General features: G+C 35.2%; 1 protein-coding gene across 1 annotated transcript in view; it reads right to left on the reverse strand.

Moving 5' to 3' along the window:
- The window catches only part of PPP4R4 (protein phosphatase 4 regulatory subunit 4), a 95,473-nt gene that overhangs the window by 65,705 nt on the left and 11,847 nt on the right, over positions 1 to 17,921 (reverse strand). Inside the window, 1 exon segment of the mRNA XM_011379607.2 lies at positions 5,363 to 5,465. Coding sequence (XP_011377909.1) covers positions 5,363 to 5,465 — 103 coding nt within the window.

Here is a 17,921-nt window from a genome sequence, read left to right on the forward strand (position 1 = left end):
TTAAGTTTAATCAGTGTTCATTTTAAAATTATTTTTGAGTGCCTATTACTTGCCACGCACTGTTCTAGGTTCTGGGGATATAGTGATAAACCAGACTGACAAAGATTCTGCCCTTATGGAGACAAGGGAAAGAATGGCAGGTGATGAGACAGCTAAATGGGGTCACTTAAGGACACAGCAAGGAGTCTTCGTTTATCTGAAATGGGAAGTTACTTGTCTTAGTTTCCTGTGGCTGCAGGAAATAAATTACAACAAACTGAGTGGATGAAAACAACAGAAATTTATTCTCTCAAGTTCTAGAGGCCATAAATCCTAAATCAGTATCACTCAGCCAAAGTCAAAGTGTTGGCAAGGCCATACCCGCTCCGGACACGCTAGGATAGGACCTGTCCTTTGCTTCTTCTGGTTTATAGTAGTTGCTGGCTTCCTTGGCTTGTGGCTGCATCGCTCCAATCTCTGTCTTCATCTTCGCATGGCCTTCTCCTCTGTGTCTGCATCAAATTTACCTCTGCTCTTCTCTTCTAAGATACGTGGCATGTAGGGCCTAACCAACTAACCCAAGATAATCTCCTCATCTCAAGATCCTTAACCACATCTGCAAAAACACTTTTTGCAAATAAGGTAACATTTATAGGTTCCAGGGATTAGGGCTTGATATCCTTGGGAGGCCATAATTCTGTCTACTGCAACACTTAAGTAATTTTCATGAAGAAAAAGATATGACAGATATTTTTATAAGATCTCTCTAAAGAAAAAAAAAGGTAACTATGTGAGATGAGGGGAGTATTAACGTGATCGTGGCAATCACTTCCTAAGGTACACAAACACTGAAGCATTGTGCTGTGCACTTTAAATACATACAGTTTTGTTTGTCCAAAAAAAAAATCTGTAGATTGTTCTCATATAAATAAATGAAAGATCACTCTTTTGGCAGAGAGGGCTCTAGGGGGCAAAGTAGAAGCAATAGGTCCAGTGAGGAGACTGCTGTAGGACCCAGACAAGAGATGACTAGGCTTGAGAAGTAAAGTTATACATTATAAATCTGTTACAATCATGATCGGCTAATAAAGAGATTTATAGCAGTAAAAAGGGAGGACTTGGGAGTCAGATTTCCTGTTCAAACTAATCATACCACTTGCTAGCTTTGTGACTTGGGGCAAGTTACTCAATCAAGCTGCTTCTTCCTCTATCAAGTGACCCTTATAGAACTGCCATGAGCATTGGAATAGATGAAAAATTCATAATACGTTTGACAGACTACAATGCCTGACAAATAGTAAGACCTCAATGATTGTTGCTACAGTTATTTTTATCTGTTTCTGACATTGCACATTACCTATTATATAATTTTATGCCATATATTTTGGTTTCTAAAATAAATGAAAAAACAATTAACAGGATTCAATAACTCAACAGGTAGAGACAATTTTTGTACTTCGTTACAAAGGAGTGACCGATATTACATGGTGTAATTATATCATTACCATCTTAAATTTTATAAAGAACCACCTCAGTATTCTAGAAATGTGTCTTGACAATCAAATTCTTTCATTTCTAGATAACTACAAGTTCAAGTCAAATATTGAAATCTAACATGTAAGATTTCAATTTAGTTCACTGTAGAAAAGAATTCAAACTTAATAAAAACAGAAAACGTTTATTTCTTTTTCAAAAGATACTCTAGGATTAAATCATATAACATGATTATATTACGATAACTATATTTAAAAATGTCTCCATATCTAGGGAATTTAAATTGAATTTACTTTCTGAATTCTTATTTAAATTTAACTTTGAGATTATTTATCTAACTGCATTATCATTCATTGTCCATGTCAGATAAAATTTAGAAAGTAAATTATAGAAATACTATGGATTAGCTCAGTTCTAATTCTGACTCTGTTTCTACCATTTTATTTTTAATTTTAAATCCCTTCATCTCTAAAACAGTGAAAATAACAACCAATTTTAAAAACCATTTTTCAGTAAATATATTATTTTATTTTTAATTTTAAATCCCTTCATCTCTAAAACAGTGAAAATAACAACCAATTTTAAAAACCATTTTTCAGTAAATATATTATTGTAAGGATGAAACACAAATGTAACAAAACAAAAAATTAAAATAAAAATATCATTGGTGAGCTTTTATAATGCCTAAAGCCAGAAAAATCGCTATCATCACTTTATATGAAGTTCTTTAAGGTAAAGATAAGGTAAAGGGCGAGTTCTAAAAGCTGCTTATATTACTATTATAAATGTGGTAAGAAGCTTGGGAATAGTTAGCTTCTTACATAAATACTTATTGTTCATATCTTTAAATTCTCTAAAAGTAAATCACTCATAAGATGATTAGTAATTGTAAGTACTCAAACTATTTTTCCCTATGGATTTAATAAACGTTATCAACCAAGATACCTAAAACCAGCAGAACCATCTGGATGCTCAAGCCAGAAATCTGGAAATCAGCTCTCACTCCCCGCATCCCATTCTTTATGAAGTTCTGTTCGTTCTACCTTGATAAATGTATCTCAGATACATCCACTACTCTCTACTGTCTGAATCAGCTGTTCTGATCCAAGCCACCCTCAAATATCATGAGGACTAGTGCTATAGCATCCTGATTCTCTCACTCTTATCTACTCTACACATAATTATCAAAGGTCACTGTAAACGTAAAGGGGATAAGTCAGTGCTGTGCTTAAATCCTTCAGTAGTTTTTGACCCTCGTAAGAAAGAACAACTCTCGCGTGCTCTCTGTTGCTGATCACAACGCTCACGTCTCTTTAAGTGACATCCCACCCTGACCCACTGGATTCCAACTATACCTGCCTCATTCAATTCCACCAAGCTCTTTCGTCTTAGGGACTCTCTCTTGCTCTCTGCCTGGACCACTCATTCCCGACTCCACATGTCTGCTTCCTCCTACCCCTTCAGTTTCCAGCTCCTCCAGGAGGCTTTCCTTGCCCTCCCAATGCACAGTAGGTACCCCCTGTCACTACCCTGTTCTTGTCACTCACTTGTTTTATGCCTCCTTCCCCACTCTGGACTGTCACCTCCTTGAGGGCAAGTTCTCAGTTTTGTTCACCTCATATTTTCTCAGTGCTTACAACAGTGCCTGGTGCACGGGAGGTACTCAGTAAATATTTATGAGTGAATGAGAATGCCATTATTACTAAATGCTCACTTATATTACAAGATTGCTTTTTTATAAAATTAAAAATTATGGCCATGGCAAAAGTAAATAAAGTGGCTATGTGTGATTTATATTATGGTTTTATCACTTGAAAGTAACCATTCACAGAAGCAAGGCAGATTTGAAGCAGATGCTAACTATGCATACCAATAAATCTTAATATACGAATACCATGATTTAAAATGATCTGTACATAAACACAGGTTGTATAATTTGACATGGGGTTGCTTAAATGTTTAGTTGCCTATATTTTATAATAAACCCTCTATAAAAGTAATTATTATTGCCCCCATTAAATCTTTTCTAGTATTTACTTCTTCAGCATTTTTATATAAAGTCAGAATCACACATGGAAATACTCTCCTATACTTGTTCTTTAATTTTTTTCCCCAGTCTCTAGGCCTTCCAGACGTAGAACCTAATCTGGGACTGTCTGCTACCCTTTCTGTATCTTTTTTTGTACAGGGCAAGATAAAAGAGAGTCCTAAGTAAATGGCTGCTTGTTGATTAACTCAAGAAATGAATGAAATCATTCAGCAATAAGTAAAGGTTTTCTTAGTACATATTCATTATTATAATTTTCTTTATCCATTTATTCAGTTAATCTTCTATATTATGGATTAATTTTTGTTACTTTAAAAGCTCCTTAAAATCATATCTGTAACTCAGTTATATAGTTTCAGCAAATACATTTGATTCTTTGTATAAATATACTCTACATATGAGTATATAATATTCTTTACACAATCCCATGAAATTAAGATCGTGGGGAACTTATTATTTAATTGATTTTATTGTAACTTCATTAGCAAAGGCTTTTTTCAAAATAACTTAGAGACCTCTAAAGGTCACTACTCTATATCCTTCAACTTTTATTTTTACTTTATGAAGCTTTAGACATTCAGTATGCCGTGGGCCAGATTTAGCCTGCTCGACACAGTGTATAGCATGTTCAGGATTTTTAGCTTTAAATTTAATTTGCTTATGTACGATAACTCTTCAGTCAAGAGGACCTAGCCACCTGTTCCTGTCTACCATTGTTTAACTGGCACTTCCAGGTGTCATGCTAACAAGCATAGGTCAGTTACTGTCACTGGAGTTGAACGTAAAAGGGACTGCGTAGACTCAATTCCATTGAAATTATGACATGAATCTGGGAAAAATAGGTAGGAAAAAGCTTGATTCACTTTTGAATCATATGCAATGCTAAAATAAACATCTCTATTCACCATTTTAACTAGTAAAAAAAAAGTCACATTGCTTGCATAGAAATGTGAGCATCTTGTAAAAATAACATGGAACACCACTGATCTAAATCATGGTAACTGTAACCAACCATGCTATATGTGCCTAAAAATAAAACCCAAGGACACACTAATAATTACAGTATTTAAATATGTATAAACAAATTTTAAAAAATATTAAAAAGTTATAACCAGAGAGCCAAAGCGAAATATATAAAACTCACTATTAGCAAACACAATCCCCATTAATATGTAACCTCCCTGTTCCCATTTGTCCATTCAAGTTCTTACAAAGAAAAACACTTTGCACATATGTACAAATAATAAATGTTGTGTCTTAAATATTTAATATTATAGGTTATCAATAAGTATTAAATAGAGGAAAGGATGTTATAGCAGACCAAATATTTTTGTGCATAGCAGAAAAAACTAATTCTGAAGAATTTAGGAAGCAATAAAATAAATATAAAACTAAAATTCTGATGGCCACAATTCAATTTTTATTTAATGATTCTGTAGAAGTCACCACTGGGTCATCATTAGTAGTTATCAGTTAAATTATACTATCGATGTTATAGAATACTATTAATATAGTTTTAAGTCAACAGAATACTAAATAAGATAGCTATGAATGTGAGACTAAAATCTTTTTTGAACTACTGAAAGCTAACTTTGTTAAAATGTCTCTACTCAGAAAATGACTAAAGAAATCTTTACAACTTAAGATCTGGATTTCTCCATTTGCATCAGCTAATTTCCCTATTTCCATCATAATTCAAAATGTGTATCATAATACTTCCTCCACTCAATGATTAAGTACAAAAGATCAGCCATCAAAAGCTCTGAAATTTTCTCCTGACAATGACAACATGCTACTGGGGGGAAAAAAGATAAATTTAAATCTTATTTCGCACCAACTTACTCTAACTTTTGGCAAGACTCTCCGAAGTGTCTCTGCAGGATTCTGTCGCATCAAAAATGGAAGATTTGCAATCACACTTGTTCCCTGGATATCTTGACCAGCACTTACAAAGAAAACACAAATTTAAAATTTGTCATTATAAGTTGTATTCTGGTTTATGATTATAAAAAGTAGGGACTGATTTGAATACTGACTGCTTTAAATGATAAACACTCAGACTTTGACAAAGTTTTGAACTTTAAACATATCACTTAGCTATAAAAATCAAACCAGAACTGAAATTTCTTTAACTAAATCTTACAACAAATACATGAAGACATTAATTATGTTTACGCTAAAAGAGGATTCTCTACATATATATCTTAGGTCTAAAAGTCTTAAGACTATTATTACTTACTTTAAAATTCTAACTCATTTTTTTCCGTAACCTGCCAATTTGCCGTACTTTACAAGAAAATATGAATGGTAAAATTTCATTATATTAAAATATTAATAATCATAACGGCAGCAGGGGCAGCAACAAAATCAACTACAGGAGAATCATACGACTTGCTTCTGATGCATGAAATTACCTGTTGCACTAGACCAACTCTATGAATTGCCAGAAACACCTTAAAGATACATTAATAGAGTACCTTTTTGACATAATGTTCATTAGGTCACCAAAACTTCAGCAAAGTAATCTCAGTGATACTCTAGTGGTTTAAATCCCTTAGAAAAGGTGTTCAGATTCTTCCGAAAATCCATTTCCATGCAAAAAATTCTTTGTTTTTAAAACATAAGCTAAGCCACATACATTGTGTAAATACTTGAAACTATATAGAGAAAAATGATGATAGTGAATGTGGTACCCTCTCAGAGGAAAATTCTATCTATGCTTAACTGATACCAATTTAAATGTTAATTACTGATGCCATAATATTTATTTATCTTAATTAAAATTATTTTTACTTAGCTCTTCAAATGGAACTATTTGTCATTATATTTAAGACCTTAACATGGTTTCAAAAGTTTAAGTATTATATTTATTTGCTTCAGAGTCTTATAAGTTCTGTTACTAAGAAGCATATTCTGATTCTAAATGAAGATGCCTGCTGTGAAGAAAGGCTTTTTCTCTGCAGTACAGTAGCCTGTGAAATACAGGTCAACACAATCATCCACTATACTCACCACTCTCTACGTGAATAACTTTAAAAGACAAAATCAAGAAGAAAAGGAGAAGGGATCGAAATAAGGGACCCATGCCAAGAGGGGGAGATCAAAATAGGGAAATTAAAGTTGCATATAAAAATACTACTTGTAGTGGGTTGAATAGTGGCCCATCATAAAATATATCTACAACCTAATCCTGCTGCTCAGAAGGGGAAGCCAGTGGCTCTCGGCCGGGAGTGCTCCCCACCCCCCACGCCCCCCGACCAGAACAATGTCAGACAGAAGCCATTGTTGAATATCGCAGCTTGGGATATGCTACTCTAATCTAGTAGGCAGACTCGAGGGATGCTGCTAAAAATCCTACAATGCATGGTGCAGCTGCCCACAAAAAACACATATCAATGATTCGACAAGAAAATGTCTAAGAAATCATGGTGTAGACAAAGTAACTATTAGATGAACCACATGACATTGCGAGCACTAGACAATTATTGACCTACAACAATGGAAATTCCATATTTCCAACCTATACATTAAGCTTAGTAGAAATATATTGTCAGAGATTTCAAGAAAATGTACACAGGTTGTTAAGCACAAAATGCTAGAGTGGTTCTCAGCCTTTATCATGCACCAAAATCGCCCTGGAGCACTTGTTAGAGACGGGCCCCAGCTACAGGATCTTGGGCCAGCAGATCTTGGTGAGGCCTGAGAACTTGATTTCTAACAAGCTCCCAGGTGGTGCTGATGCTGCCAGTCTGTAGACAATACTATGAGAGCCACCATGATAGAGGAAGAGCTCAGAAAATAAAAGGAGGGGACATTGCAGAGTCTCCACGTTTTTTAGGCCACATGAGTGAAACGAGCCAAGTGTATAGTAGCAGTTTGCCCGAAGGAAGCAGAAGGTCCATCTGACACCAACTGCATAAATATTTGCTTCTGCTAGTCCTGGCAACACGGCTCCTCTTGGTAATTACGATGGCAAAGTGATGTGGCAAAGGGCCGTGAGCAGAGGTGGAATTACGCGTAGTCTCCTTAAACACACATTGGAGGAAAAGCGAGAGGAGCGCCTGGCAAAGGTCGCGCACCAGACAAGAGAGCCATGGAGGAGAGCAGACACAGCCGACAGTAGAGCAGGGGCCTGAGCTTCCCGCCTGGGAACCTCTTGGGTGCTGTGCACCCGCTCTTATCTCCTGCTGACTGTGGTCGCAGTCAATATACGTAAACCAAATACGTGTGAATCTGTGCTACCTACCACTGAATGGAAGGAACCCCAAAATAATCAGCGTAGGTTTAAGTCAACAGTATAAAATTCACTTTATTGCTATTCGATAGGGTATGTGTAATTTTAAAATAAATGTTTAATTAACGTTATATACATGTGTATACATATATTTTTTGATAAAGTAAGCTTCCTAGACTTCAAAGCCTACAACTTTCAACTGGAAGGCACAAGGAACAATCACCCTGTCTACAACAGGAGCTGTTCCTTTTTGCCCCAATTACGCTATTCTTTGGGACATGTTCCTTTTCTAGAATACTCACTCAGAAACAAGAAGGACACAACCCCACTCAGCAAACCATTCCTCTAAAACTGAAAAGAACTGGGTTAATCATCTAATCAGCGCACTAGTGGCTAAAAAGGAAAGAGGAAGAAAAAAAAAAGACTAGTCAAATAAATGAATTTAGGACAGCTATCTTTTAAATTCTAAATTAATGTTGCTAATTATTTTATTCCCATTGGGAGATGCGCCTATTTTAAAGAGCCATTTATAGTAATATCTTAAACCAATGAAAAACAAGTCAATCCACTCAAACATTTTTTGTGATAATAAAGTTTGGCAGCTTGTCACTGTTGTGGGTAACTTCATCATTCAGGTAAACAACGAATAGCTAGTTGTTGACCAGCTCTAATTCAATTATATTTTACTCAAATTTTACATTCCCCAATATTTGGCACAGTATCTAGCACACGGTAAGGACTCTATAAATATTTGTTGATTTAAATTGAATTTGTCTCTACATCAGCAACCATTGTCAAAGGCTGGATGATGTCATTGTGTGGAAACGCTCCATCTCTAGAATCTCAAACTCTGTGATCTCACCTTCTGCCCATAAACCCTTATCTTTCTATTTTTCTATCGTTAAATCCATTTTTACCCTCATCACAATTCTAATCCCTCAATTATTTCTTATTCTCCAATTTCTAACATCCCTCACTTTCTTCCTTGCCAGCCTGAACTTCCCAATTACTTCAAGGAAGGTCCCACCAATGACCTCACTTCTTCAATCATCCTCCTCCTAATAATAATAAAAATAGTATCTAATATACTATATGCTAGGCATTATGCTAATTAGAATCTTACTTGCAGTCATCTTATTTAATTCTCACAATACTCTTATGAGGTAGATTAAATACTATTATTAGCTCCATTTTAAAGATAAGGAAATCAGGGCTTGGAAAGATGAAGATACTTGCCCCAAGTTACCCAGCCTATACAACTCCAAAACCCACATCCTGACCATTATACTACACTGTCCCTCTTCCAACCGCTGCACCCAGCCAATACCAAACTCATCCATCTGCTTTTCCCATCTCATTCCTGATCCTAAGCTGTGTACCACCATTATAGCAAACTGTATAACTATGCTGCTTACTGCTTTTAAAAACATATGATTTCAAAAAAAAAAAAAAAAAAAAAAGCTGCTCCTCAATGATGCTGGAAGAAAACAAAATGACAACCTATTTGAGGGAAATAAAGAAAAAGACCAGAAATTCCTACTATATTATGTTGCCTAAGGCATGCGTGGAAACATTATCTTGGGTCTCTAAAAATGAGACTACCTGTGCTCATTACAAAACTCACGCCCTTCCCCAGAAAAAAGGTAAGCCGCATGTGAGAACGGATCTAGATACTGACAATATTGTCTTTCTCTATTCTTACACCTCGCTTCGACCTTCTAAGAACTCAAAATCTAATGAAGACAGATTCACACACTGAGAATCCTGACTGTGTAGTAAAAAATCCTCCCTCTTTTTCTAGCCAGACACCTGCGGTTTATTTCCTCCTAAACCAGTGCGGAAGGAGGAGGGGAAGGAGCAGATGCTATCCAAAAATGACGACATAATGCAGTCGCTATTAGAGAAATTAATCTGAGAACTCTAGCTCTGCTACTGTTCGACTAAGTGCAGGATTTTAAATGAGTGTATATATAGAGTCTGTGATCCTAATCCTAGCAGCTCTAGTTTCAAAATCCAAAATATAGCACATATGCTGCTGACACTACCTGAATTTGTAACAATAAAGCAAATACCACACAGGCCTTGCTTTGAGTTCACAATGAAAACTGAACTTTACATAGTTGATATTTAATTATTTCTGTACTCAAAGTAAATTATTAGTTTATTTTAATGAACAGAATAAAATGAATGAAATGATGAGTTTAGACAATTAAACTTCCGAAAAAGACAATACCTTCCTGTAAGACAAGGATGACTTAAGGATCTAAAGCAGAAGATACTGAATACCAGTCCATATGTCGGTAATTTTTCATGTCAGTATGACATATTTTCATGTTAGTATGACAAATTTGAGTCCTTCATGTTAAATCTTCAAAAAGTTTATGTAAAGAACCATTCAACTCTGCTTATAGTCATCATGCTTAGAATCATAGAGAAGCAAACTGTATTTGTTAATAGCACCAAAGGCAGAATAAAAGAAAAACTGACATTTAAGGGTCTCTTATGTGCCAGGTAAGGTGCTTTACATACATTGCCACATTAATCTGGACAATATATACGCAGCATATTTCTATCCTTACTTTACAGTTGAAGAAACTGAGTCCCGCACTCAAAAAGGTGTGATTTACCCAAAGTCATTCAACTACTAAAGATTAGAGCTAGGATTCCAACCTGATTTCTAAGTCCATAACCTACCGCCTAGGACCATAGTCCCAGCGTAAGAAGTGGCTGAACTGTCAGCCTAAAAATGCCTCTAAGTTGATATTATTTATTAATATTCATGTTACAATAAATCCTTTCACTGACAATATCCACCATATATCTTTCGCTATCCCAATGCCATAATGTGCATTAGTTTCATGCTTATTTGGAAGAAGAGATAAACTCCTCTTTTGATTAAACCAGTATCACCAGTTATAGAGAAGCATTTCTTTTTCAATGGCTCTTCAACTTCATATGTCAAAAATTGAGCTCATTTCCCACTTCCCCCTTTGTACCAACAGAGGTACAAACAGCCCTCCGATTCTCCAGCACACATCTTAGAATTACTCTACCCTTTCCCTTCTCCCTCATGCCCCACATCAAATCTCGCCATAGTAAGATGACCATTATTCTGGAGTGGAATGAGCATATTAAGGGCAGACACATATGTCCCATTAACTTTTCCTTATTTTTGTTTTTGTATTCTTTATTTGGGATTTTTCCATTTTGTATTTCAATATTAAGATTATATTTGATGTTAACTTCCATATGTTTTCAATTTATTATATATAGATGGATAATTATTAACATTTCGTTTCAATCGTATATATTAGTACACTCACGCAAACACATGTGTGTATATACCAGGTCACAATTTAAAATGTATTCCTTAATGTGAGTCATGGTTAAAAAAATTTTTTTGAAAATCATTATTCTATAGCATTTTGCAAAGAGTAAAGGGAAAGATTACCATAGTCTGCCCTAAATATATGAGCGGTAGCAAGAATATTGAAAGATTTGTAAAGTATGAGTTCAGGAATAACTATACAAATTTGGATGATTTCTGGGAACATTGCAATCTCTCCCATTATTTTTTTAAAATCAGCCTATTTCCCCATTAAAAAATAGCAGTAAAAATCCATTTAAAAAATATTTAAAAATATATAAACATAGAACATAGCAGGGGGAAAGGATAGCTAAGAAGACTGGGTTTACACAGCAGCCCGTCCAGTAGGCAAGGAACCCAAGAGAAAGAGTAGAATAGTAACCGATAGCTATAAAAAAAAAAGACATAAAATCGGGCCAAACCCCTGGCACCTTAAGGAAGAAAGGATGATAAGTAGCTATCATAGGAAGGGGAAGGGACCCAACTACTTAACCTGCAGAAGACAGGTGGACTGATAGTTTTGATAATTCGGGTAGCGTTAATTCAGGACCTGCAGGGTGCTGGGCGCTGGTTCTGGATCCTCCAACACAATCTAATAATGTTTGATGCCTTAGCCATAAAATTTGTCAGACAACAAATATAGACTGAGTGTTTATTACACATAGGACACTCAACCAAGCCCCAGGCAGGGTGGTACAGCCAGACACGATCCCTGCCCTATTAGAGCTTCACCGTCAGAGAAGACACGCATGAAACAACAAAAACCAATTAAATCACCCTAAGTGTGCAAAGACCTGTGAAGGAACAGTCTGCAGCACTACCAAGAACATTGCTTACTTTGGAGGTCAAGGGGAGGGCTTCTCTGAAGAGTTGAGATCTGAAAAATGAGTAGGAATCAGTAAAAACAATGTGTAGAAGGTACAATTTGTTTGACTGTCCCGTGCTAGACGGGATTTATGCAATTATTTCATAAAGATTTACTGAACACTTCTGAACTGCCAGTTGCCATGCCCTGGAAGTAAAGAGAGAGAATAAAAACAAGCACTCTGCTTCTGCGTATTTGAATTAGAGCAGAAGGAAGAAATGGTTTCTTGCAGAAATAAAAGCAATAGGACTTGATACAAAACTGAACACTGAAAGAAAAAAGAATAGTATAAAATTATTTAGATTTAAAAAAAAAAAAAAAGATGAATTCAGTTTCAAGCACACCAATTTGAAAAGCCGACGAGACATTCCAGTAGAGACACCACAGTGACACCACCCAGCAAGCAGTCCTGACCCAAAGTTGGGGAGAAAAGCTCACGGCTTTGGACATTGGCCACAGATTTGGAAATTATGTTGGAGACAATAGCTGAAATCTAGGAGTGGATAATCTGACCCAGAAAGAGAGTCCCTAACAATATACTCTGGCTCCTCTCTGTTCATTTGACCGGTGCTATGGCAACTGAGGCCCTGAATCAGAACTGTGATACAAACAAATCAATTATAAAATTTAAATGTTCATCAGTCAACCAAAAAGCAATCTTGTAAATGCTGTGTGAAATGATGATTCCTTTTCTCTAATGCTCACAATGGGATCTAATGGAATGCCGGAATTAAAGAGGGCCTTTGAAATACAATGCACCTCTTCATGTTGTGACAAAGAGGAAGCCAGCATCAACAGAGATTATGAGAGTTGCTCAAGGTCAGCCGGCTAGTTAAGATCAGGGTCAAGGACACTATCTTCACGAAACAAGAATCTAATTTAAAAACAACAACTATTGATCGGATAAGATGTCTCATGGGTTCCTAAACAACTATTAATTTAAATTTAGTTCACACATATATTTATATATTTTCTTCTTCAGGAAGAGCAAAGTCATTTTTCTCCCTGACATCCCTTGTAATACAAGAACTACTTTAGACATTCACATCATTCCTTTTAACAATATACGAATGACCTGTCCTCTAGTTATCTTAAAAGAAAAATATTGTCTAAGGAAAATTAACTGTTAATTATACCATATGTAATTCAATGAGTAAAGATTGATATCTAAATAATAAGTAAATTTACTCAAATGTACGAGTAAATAATTACACACACATATGTGTGTGTGTGTGTGTGTGTGTGTGTGTGTGTGTGTATATCTTTCCAAAAATATACAAATACATATCAAGGTATTAACACGTTGTCCACAAGACTAGGTCCACGTGCTATTTATGTAGGAATCATGAAGAAACTAAGCAGTATAATGGACTTTTTAAATCACAATATGTAATGATTTTTACTATGAAGTAAATATTTGATGAAATAACAGGCCACTCCATTCTTATTTGTACACTGTTTAGCTGCACAAAGCAAAAGGATTTAGAGCAGCATACGTTTAAACACAAAAAATATCAAACACTTTACTATTTGATAGAAAATACTAGTCGAGAGAATCAGAGTTGCCTAGTGTACACTGATTTGTTGTTTCCTTTAAACTAGAGACAAGTAAATCTTTTAGAAGGAAAGAAATGAACGTGCTAACCACCTGTGTAAAGTGATAACTGTCCCAAGTTAGGCAGAGTCACAGTTTAAGAAAGAATCTCAACCGCGTGGCTAGTATATCTCCCTCACTTTACTGACAATACAGACAAGCTAAATGGTGTTACCAAGGTCACACAGCTTTTAGTGGCTGTGCTCCATGTTTCTTAGCAACCAAAATTTTTAAAAACATAAATTTCATAGCTTTCACTGTCTAATAAAAAGAAATATAAAATTAGTCTAGAGGTAGATTACATATATATATTCCTTACTAATAAATAAGAGAACAGAACTAATAAAATATGTGCTATTTTAGAACACTAAGCAATATTTTCCTGAAGAAAAAAAAAAAAGGAGGCTACATCATTTACCCACGATTGTACCAAAAGAAATGAGCGTTTTCCAAAGTAAAAACACTGGAATTTTGACCCTCCGGGAGGTTTCTGCTAACTAAGGATTTGCAAACCAGCTGGACTAAACAAATGTGGAGTTTATATCAGAAAACTACAGAAACCTTGCGAATGTTTCTATTTTGTAAAAGAAAGATTTAATCTGTTTAAATATCAGAGATGAGGAACAGGAAAAATAGAGGACACTCCCATGTTTTTAACCTGTGAGTAGATGGTGGTACCATTTACCTGAGATAAGTGGGCAACCCACATGTGAGTAAAGACCTGAAGGAAATGATAGAGCTAGCAATTCAGATATGTGAGGAAAAAACATTAAAAGCAGAAGAAACAGCGTGTACAAAAGCCCCGAGGTAGATGTGTACTTAGTACGTTTAATGAACAGCAAGGATGGCTGAAATACAAACCAAGTGAAGGAGGAAATACTAAGATGTGACATGAGGGCTGTAATTAAGGAGGGGGAGGTCACAGAAATCAGACAAAGCACATTCTCAAACCACAGTGGAACTAGAGATCAATAACAAAAAGAATGGAAAATCTCCAAATATTTAGAAATTAAATAACAGTCTTCTAAATGATTCGTGAGTCAAAGGGAAACTTTTTTAAATTTTTCAAATAAATGATAATGAAGATATGACATATCAAAATTTGTGGGATGCAGCTAAAACAGCGCCTGGACAGAAATTTACAGCATTATAATGCATATATTAGAACAGAAAAAAGATCTAAAATCGATAACCTAAGAAACGAGGAAAAAAACTAAGTGCAAGCAGAGGGAAGGAAATAATATATATTAGAGAAAAACCAATAAAATTGAAAACAGAAAAACATTAGAGAAAAGTAATAAAACCAAAAGCTTTATTCTTTGAAAAGATCACTAAAATTAATAAACCTCTAGCCTTGATAAACAAGAAAAAAGCAAGAAGACACAAATTACCAATATCAGGAATCAAAGAAGGAACATCACTACTGAGCCCACAAACATTAAAAGGGAATATACTAGCACAGCATAATTCGATGCCCATAAATTCGGTAACTTAGATGAAATACAGTTCAATATAGGCATACCTCTGGATTTATTGCAGGTTCAGTTACAGACCATTGCAGTAAAGCAAGTCATAATCTTTTTGATGGTGGAGGGTCTTGCCTTCAATTTGTAAAAACAACAACAAATGCAACATCTGTGAAGTGCAATTAAACGAGGTATCCTCATACTTGAAAGACAAAAACCACTGAAACTCACTCGAGAAGAAATGGATGACTGAAATAGCCCTACATTTATTAACTAAATCAAATTTTAGTTTAAAACCTTTTAAAAAATAAAATTCCAGGCCCGGGTGGATTAATTGGTGAATTCTTCCTAACATTTAAAGAAGAATACCAATCCTACACAACCTCTTCCAGAAAATAGGAAACCATTTCCCAAGTCACTTCAGGAACATTTCTCTAAAACCAAAACTGGCAAAGTAGTTCAAGAAAACAAAACTGCAGACCAGTATCTCTCATTAAAATAGATGCAAAAATCCTCAAAAATATAGCAGCAAATAGAGTCTAGGAATATGTAAAAAGACTCAAAGATCCTGACCAAGTATATTTCATCCCAAGAATGCAAGGCTGATTCGTTTGAAAATTGATCAGTGTAATTCGCCATATTAAAAAACTAAATAAGAAAAGCTATGTATCATATCAATAGATTCAGAAAAAAAAAAAAAAAAAGCAACCACATTTGACAAGATTCAATACCATTTGTGATAGAAACTGTCAGCAAATTAGGAATAAAGGAAACTTCCTTACCTTAATGGTAGCTATAAAAAACCTACAGCCAACATCATACTTAACGGTGAGAAACTGAATACTTTCCCCTAAGATGAGGAACAAGGCTGGGAGGGTCCCCCTCACCACTCCCACGGTGGAAAAACCTAGCAGTTACTACTCTAACCCAGTGATCAACATTAACATCACCAGGGACAAGTCATGTTGATAGCATGTACCCTGAAACGATGGGATGAGAAAGGCACTTCACCTCTAGGGTATTCTTCCCAAGCGCCCATGACCCCAACCTAATTAAGGAGAAAAATATCAGACAAACACACACTGAAGGGCATTGTACGAAATACCTGCCCAGGACTCTATAAAACAGTCAAGATCATGAAAAGCAAAGAAAGACTAAGAAAGTGTCAAAGCCAAGAAGAAACTAACTAAGGGGCAATGACAACTAAATGAAATGTGGTATTCTAGATTAGATATCGAAATAGAAAAAAAAAAGGACAGTGGTGAAAAAAACAGAAATCCAAATAAAGTCTGGAGTTTAGTGACTAGTGATGTACCAATGTTAATTCCTCAGTTTTGACAACCGTACCACGGGTATGTAAGACATTCGCTTTAGGGGAAACTGGTGAAAGGTATTTTATATGAAAACTCTCTGTACTACCTTTGCAACTTTTCTGGAAATGTAAAATAATTCCAAAATAAAAATTATTTTTTTTAAAGTAAAAGGGCAGAAAAAGATATACCATGTAAACACTAACCAAAAGAAAGCTAGAGTGAGTATACTGATATCAGATAAAGTAGACTTCATAACAAAAACTATTTCTAGGGATAAAGACAAACATCATATAACTATAAAGATAGGGTTAATTCACCAAGAAAACAACAATCCTAACTGTACGTGCATCTAACTACAGACACCAAAATATATGAACTGCTAGTAAAAATGATAGATTTGAAAGAAGGAAGAGACAAACCCATGACTATAGTTTAGAGACTTGACCATTCCAAGCTTTGTAGTCAAAAGAACAAGTACACAGAAAATATCCTTAGAGATACAGAAAATCTGAAAAATATGTCAACCAACTTGACCTAATTGACATTTATAGAACATTACACCGAACAACAACAGAATACATCTTTTCAAGTGTTCATGAAATATGCATCAAGATCGAAGTTCTGGCCGAAAAACAAACCTCAGTAAATTTAAAAGAACTGAAGTCAAGCAAAGTATGTTCTGAGACCATTACAGAATGAAACTAGAAACCAATAACAGAAAGATATCTGGAAAAATCCACCAAATAATTGAAAAATTATGTGAGGTACACATTCTACCCAAAAGTTATTCCAACCAAATCTACAACGCACAGAATTCTTTAAATAAAATATTGTTCAACTGATATATTTTAATTCAGCAAAATAAACAGTATTTTCAGTTCTATTATAATATCACTGCATCCCATCCTTAATAAAACGCAGGCATCTTCTGGATTATGAACATCTACCCAACAAATGACCCTTATTTAAAAAGTTCTGAAACTGTTCACCTATCCGAGGAGTTTCTGCCCTTTGGGGACATCCATTAGCGCTTCCTAGTGGAGAAAATGAGAAATTAGGTTTCAACATTTTTTCCTTAGAATTGAGGATAGCCTGCAGAAGCAACATGGAACTTTAATTTCTATTAAGCCCAACCCATTATATCGAATGGAGGGAAGAGGAGGTCACCGTGCCTGAAGAACTTAAGTGACTTGAATGTGAGCACAGAGACAGATGCCAGAGATCCCCTGGTTTTTTGATAGCAAACTAGCCCTTTCTATTGCACAATGGCCATGTAGGAAAAAAAAATTAACCTCAACCCTTACCTAGCACCATACACAAAATTTAACTGGAAATAGATCATAGACCTAAAATTAAGAGCTACAACCTTACAACTTCTAAAAGAAAACATCTTAATGACCTAGGGACTTAGGGAAATTTTCTTAAACATAACACAAAAAGTACTAACTATCAAGAAAAAAATATCGGCAAATTAGACTTCATCGAAATTAGACCAAAGAAAAGCCCACCCCCCAAAAAAAATCCTTTGCTCTTTAAAAGCTACTCTTATAAAAATCAAAAGG

This window comes from Pteropus vampyrus, unplaced genomic scaffold, assembly GCF_000151845.1.
Source record: "Pteropus vampyrus isolate Shadow unplaced genomic scaffold, Pvam_2.0 Scaffold367, whole genome shotgun sequence".
Taxonomy (NCBI): Eukaryota; Metazoa; Chordata; class Mammalia; order Chiroptera; family Pteropodidae; genus Pteropus; species Pteropus vampyrus.